Source organism: Neopelma chrysocephalum, unplaced genomic scaffold, assembly GCF_003984885.1.
Source record: "Neopelma chrysocephalum unplaced genomic scaffold, ASM398488v2 Primary Assembly neopelma1_95073, whole genome shotgun sequence".
Lineage (NCBI taxonomy): Eukaryota > Metazoa > Chordata > Aves > Passeriformes > Pipridae > Neopelma > Neopelma chrysocephalum.
Genome location: NW_020923772.1, coordinates 1 through 4,210, shown reverse-complemented (window position 1 = coordinate 4,210; position 4,210 = coordinate 1). Strand labels below are relative to the sequence as shown.

Below are 4,210 nucleotides of genomic sequence, written 5' to 3'. Positions count from 1 at the left end.
CGGTGGCTGGGGCGAGGTGGGGACAAGCAGGGAGGGACTGGAGGGGCCCGGGGCGGGTCTGGGGGTCCCCGTCCCCCCCCACTTACCCAGTGGTTGGTGAAGTCGCGGGTGATGACGGCGGGGGCGAAGGAGCGAGCGGGGTTCATGCCGGCGCCCGTGTAGTGGATCTGCGGGAGAACGGGGCGCTGGGGGGCTGGACGGCAGCCCCCCGGGTCTCGCTCAGCACCCCCGGGGTCCGGGCAGGGGGGTCCCCGCGGCCGCCCTTACCCCGAAGAGGTGGCCGAGGGCGAGGGAGAAGCCGACGGGCACGGCGGCCATGGCCGGGCGCCCGTCGTGCCGGTCGTCGAAGCTGGCGAAGACGCAGAGGACGAACTGGGCTGTCAGGAGCACCTCCACCACCGTGCCCTGGCCCGGGCCCACGCCGGGGTGAAGCTACACGGGGAGGGGGGGCTAAACATCCTGCAGAGATGCTTCCCCGATCCCCCCAGCGCCCCAAAGCCCCCCTCGTTATCCCTCCACACCCCCCAACCCCACTGTACCCCAAATCCCTTCTCGCCCCAAACCCCTCCCAGACACCCAGCCCCCCTTAATGTGCCACACCACCCCAAACCCAAAAACACCTCTTGGACCCCCCAATCACCTCTGAACACCTCAACTCCCCATCACAGCCCCATGGTACCCCAAAACACCTCCCGGACCCCCCTCAATCTCCAATCTGCCCCCCCCCCCCAACCCATCTGAACCCCCCAACCCCCCAGTACAACCCCACCCCCCCCCCCCCTCCCTGCCCCACAGTCCCCCAGCCCCGCAGACACCCCCCGGTGCCCCCGAACCCCCGGTGCCCCCCCCGCTCACCGCGTTGAGGCCGAGGGTGCCGCGGACGGGGGCCGGGGTCACCCCGTAGAGCACCCCAGCCCCGGCCAGCGCGCCCAGCACCTGGGCCAGCAGGAAGCCCACGGTGCGGGCCACGGAGAGCTGCGAGGCCAGCATGAAGGCCAGCGTGACGGCCGGGTTGACGTGGCCGCCGCTGACATGGCCCAGCGCCTGCACCAGGGTGGCCTGGGCCAGCCCGAAGGCCAGGGCGGACCCCACGACGCTGGGGGGGCCCGGGGCCCAGCGCAGGGAGGCCCCCAGCCCCAGCAGGGCATAGAGGAAGCTGCCCAGGAACTCGGCCAGGACGGCCCTCCAGAAGGAGGACGAGCGCAGCTCCCGCATGGCCTGGCCCCGCTGCCCTCCACGGCCCCGCTCCCCTCCCCGGGGGCCGCCCGTGCCCACCTTTATAAGGCCCCCCCGGGCCGGCCCCGGGGGTGGGATCCCACCTCTGCCACCCCCCCTTAACCGCTTCGCTGCCCGGGGCGGGGGACGGGTGACACGCAGCAAGGAACCCCCCATGAGCCCCCCCGGGACAGCCCCGTGGCACCCCCTGATAGCGGGGACCCCCCCCCAGGGCTGTGCCCCCCCATCCCTGGGGTTGCCTGGGGTGGTTGGGGGGGGCTGTGACCCACAGGTGCCCTCTGTGTGGTTTGGGGGACCCCCATGCCCGGGGCAGCGCCGAGGCACCTCCAACCCCCCCTCCAGTGCTTTGGGGACACTTTGGGGCAACCCCATTGGGAGCCTCCCCCACCCGCAGGGGGGGTCCTGGGTGGGCCCCCCCCCCGGTTCGGCCCCGCTGGGGGCTGCGGGGGCCGCGCCCCCCCGGCGCTGTTGTCTGCGGGAGGGTTTATTCAGCCCGGCTTAGCGGGCGCTGAGTCCCCGGCCGGGGGGATTAGGGCCCGGCCCGGCCATTGGCGCCCGCCGGAATCTGCCGGGGCTGCAGAGGCCACCACAAAGGGCTTTGCTGTGCTCAGCGCCCCGGCACGGGACGGGGCCGACGGGGGGTCCCGGCCCCCGCCCTCGCCGGGGGGCCACGGGGAGGGGGCACCCACCCGCCGGCAGCCCCGGCCTCGCCGCGGTGCCCTCGTGGTCCCAGGGGGGTGGTCGGGACCCCCCCGCCCCTCACAGCATCACTCCGCGCCCACCTGCGACCCCCAAGCACCTTTAATCCCCCCGGGGGGCAGAGAGGGCAGTAAAAGGTCGGGGGGGGGCCGGAGCCATCATGCAGAGACCCCTCATCCGCCCGGTGGGACGCCGAGCCCCGGCTGCCCCCCACGGAAGGTTCTGGGCTCTGCGAGGAGACGGCGTCAGGGTGTGGAGGGTCGCTGGGGTGGGTCGCAGAGGGGGGCCCGGGGGGCTCAGGCCGTGCCCTGGTCCCGCTGGGCCGGGGGGGCCGGGGGGCCGCGGGCAGAGGGCGAGGAAGGGGACGGGCTGGGGGTCTCCACCAGCGCCACGTCCCGGCAGGCGAGGCAGGCGCCCAACTTCTCCCGGGAGGCTCCGGGGGCCAGGACGAACTCGTAGGAGAGCCCGGCCAGCACCGCGCCCAGCACCGGCCCCAGCCAGTACACCTGGGGGGGCACAGAGCGTTGGGGGGGCCCAGGGAGTTGGGGGGGGCACAGGGGGAGGGGCTGCTCAGGGGATGGGGGGACCAGGGACCCCACACCAGTGACGGGGACCGAGACGAGGCTGACCCGTCCCAGGGAGATCCCCCAAAGAGAAGGGCAGACCTGGGAACAGGACGGGACCGCAGGGGGTTCCCACTCTGCATCTGGGGGACCCACCCCCACCCCGGGGGTCTCTGAGGTGACCCCCCCGACTCACCCAGTGGTGGTCCCAGACCCCGGTGACGATGGCGGGCCCCAGCGCGCGGGCGGGGTTCATGCAGCCCCCCGAGAACGGCCCCTGTGGGGCGGACGGTCAGGGGCTGACAGGGTGGGGACCCCCGTGGCTGGGGGGGGACACTCTGGGGGGGGTCCTTACCGCGGCCAGGGCGCCAGCGGCCACGGCGCTGCCCAGGGCCAGCCCGGCCTGCGGGGCCGAGCGCTCGGCCGTGCCGAAGGCGGCCAGTGCCAGCTGGAAGGTGGCGAAGGTCTCCCAGGCCAGTGCCGGCCCCGCCGACCCCACCTGAGGGAGGGACACCTGTGCCCCCATCCTGAGCACCCCGGGATGGGCACGGGGCTGGGGACACTCACCCTGGGCACCAGGGATGGGGGACACTCACCCTGGGCACCAGGGACACTCACCCTAGGGACCAGGGATGGGGGTCACTCACCCTGGGCACCAGGGATGGGGGTCACTCACCCTGGGCACCAGGCCGGTGCCGTCCGGCAGCGTGGCGTGGGCAGCGGCGGCGGCGAGCGAAGCCCCCGCGCACTGTGCCAGGATCACCAGGGCCCCGCGCAGGGCCCCGAGCTTGCGGGTGCCCAGCAGGGCCAGCGTGAGCGCGGGGTTGGCCTGCGGCCCCCCCAGGGCCAGGAGCAGCCCCCCGGCCGCCAGCCCCCCGGCCAGCGCCGGCGCCAGGGGCTCGGGGCCCACCGAGGCCCCCAGGACCACCCCCACGAAGATGAGGGTCCCCACGGCCTCCGCCAGCACCCCCCGCCAGAGGCGGCCGCTGCGCAGGTCCTGGGGGGCACAGGGGGGCACAGGGGGACACAGGGGGGGCAGGGGGTCACCCCGTGGGCACTGCCAGGACTGGGGGACGGGGGGCTTTAGGCATCGGGGCCCTCGGGGAGGGGGGTCCTCCAGGGACTGGGTACCGTGGGGAGGGGGTACCTCAGGGGAGGGTCCCTTGGGGATGGAGTGCCACGGAAACAGGGGGCCCTGGGGACAGGGGGCCACGGGGATGGGACCCTCAGCACCCGGGCATTGTGGTGATGGAGCGTCCTGGCATCGGGGCAGGAGAGATGGGGGGGCTCACAGGGGGTTACGGGGATGGAGGTGGGGGCACACAGGGACCCCCGTGCCAGTGCGAGAGGGCGCTGAGGTGACAGACTGGGGGGGTCCCCACGAATTAGGGGGATGCTCACCCACCCCCCACGGCAGGGAGGGACCCCAGGGCTGTGGCTCTGGGGTGGGGGGGCTGTTGGCAGGGTCTTACCTCCCCAATGGCCATGGCACAGCTGTGGGCACCTCTGCTCCTGGCGCTGCCACCCCCTTGGCGCAGGGCACCCCAGGGAGCTGAGGGGCTGAGGTGGGACAGAGCCCCGGGGGGGCTGCGGGGTCCTTGGCTCGGGTTCAGAGCATCCCTGGGTGCCATGGCAACCCCCCCGGACCCTTTGAGGGTGTTGCCAGGACGACTGGAGATGAAAGGCCGGGATGAAAGCCTGGGGGGGGGGGG

At 74.2% G+C, this 4,210-nt stretch overlaps 2 protein-coding genes across 2 annotated transcripts; both read right to left on the bottom strand.

The window, feature by feature from the left end:
- Positions 1–13: 13 nt before the first annotated feature.
- On the bottom strand, positions 14–1,918 carry LOC113980727 (lens fiber major intrinsic protein-like; the record flags this gene model as incomplete). The annotated part of the gene is made up of 3 exons (XM_027707929.1): positions 856–1,918; positions 268–432; positions 14–167 (listed from the first exon to the last, which is right to left on the bottom strand). Coding segments are annotated over exons 1-3 (1,072 nt in total), but the record flags the coding sequence as incomplete, so codon positions are not given.
- A 101-nt stretch (positions 1,919–2,019) lies between these two features.
- On the bottom strand, positions 2,020–4,200 carry LOC113980728 (aquaporin AQPAe.a-like). The gene is made up of 5 exons (XM_027707930.1): positions 3,971–4,200; positions 3,175–3,495; positions 2,854–2,997; positions 2,695–2,775; positions 2,020–2,441 (listed from the first exon to the last, which is right to left on the bottom strand). The coding sequence occupies exons 1-5, from the start codon at positions 4,127–4,129 to the stop codon at positions 2,232–2,234; spliced, it is 915 nt and encodes a 304-aa protein (XP_027563731.1). The 5' UTR covers positions 4,130–4,200; the 3' UTR covers positions 2,020–2,231.
- Between the last annotated feature and the right edge of the window lie 10 nt (positions 4,201–4,210).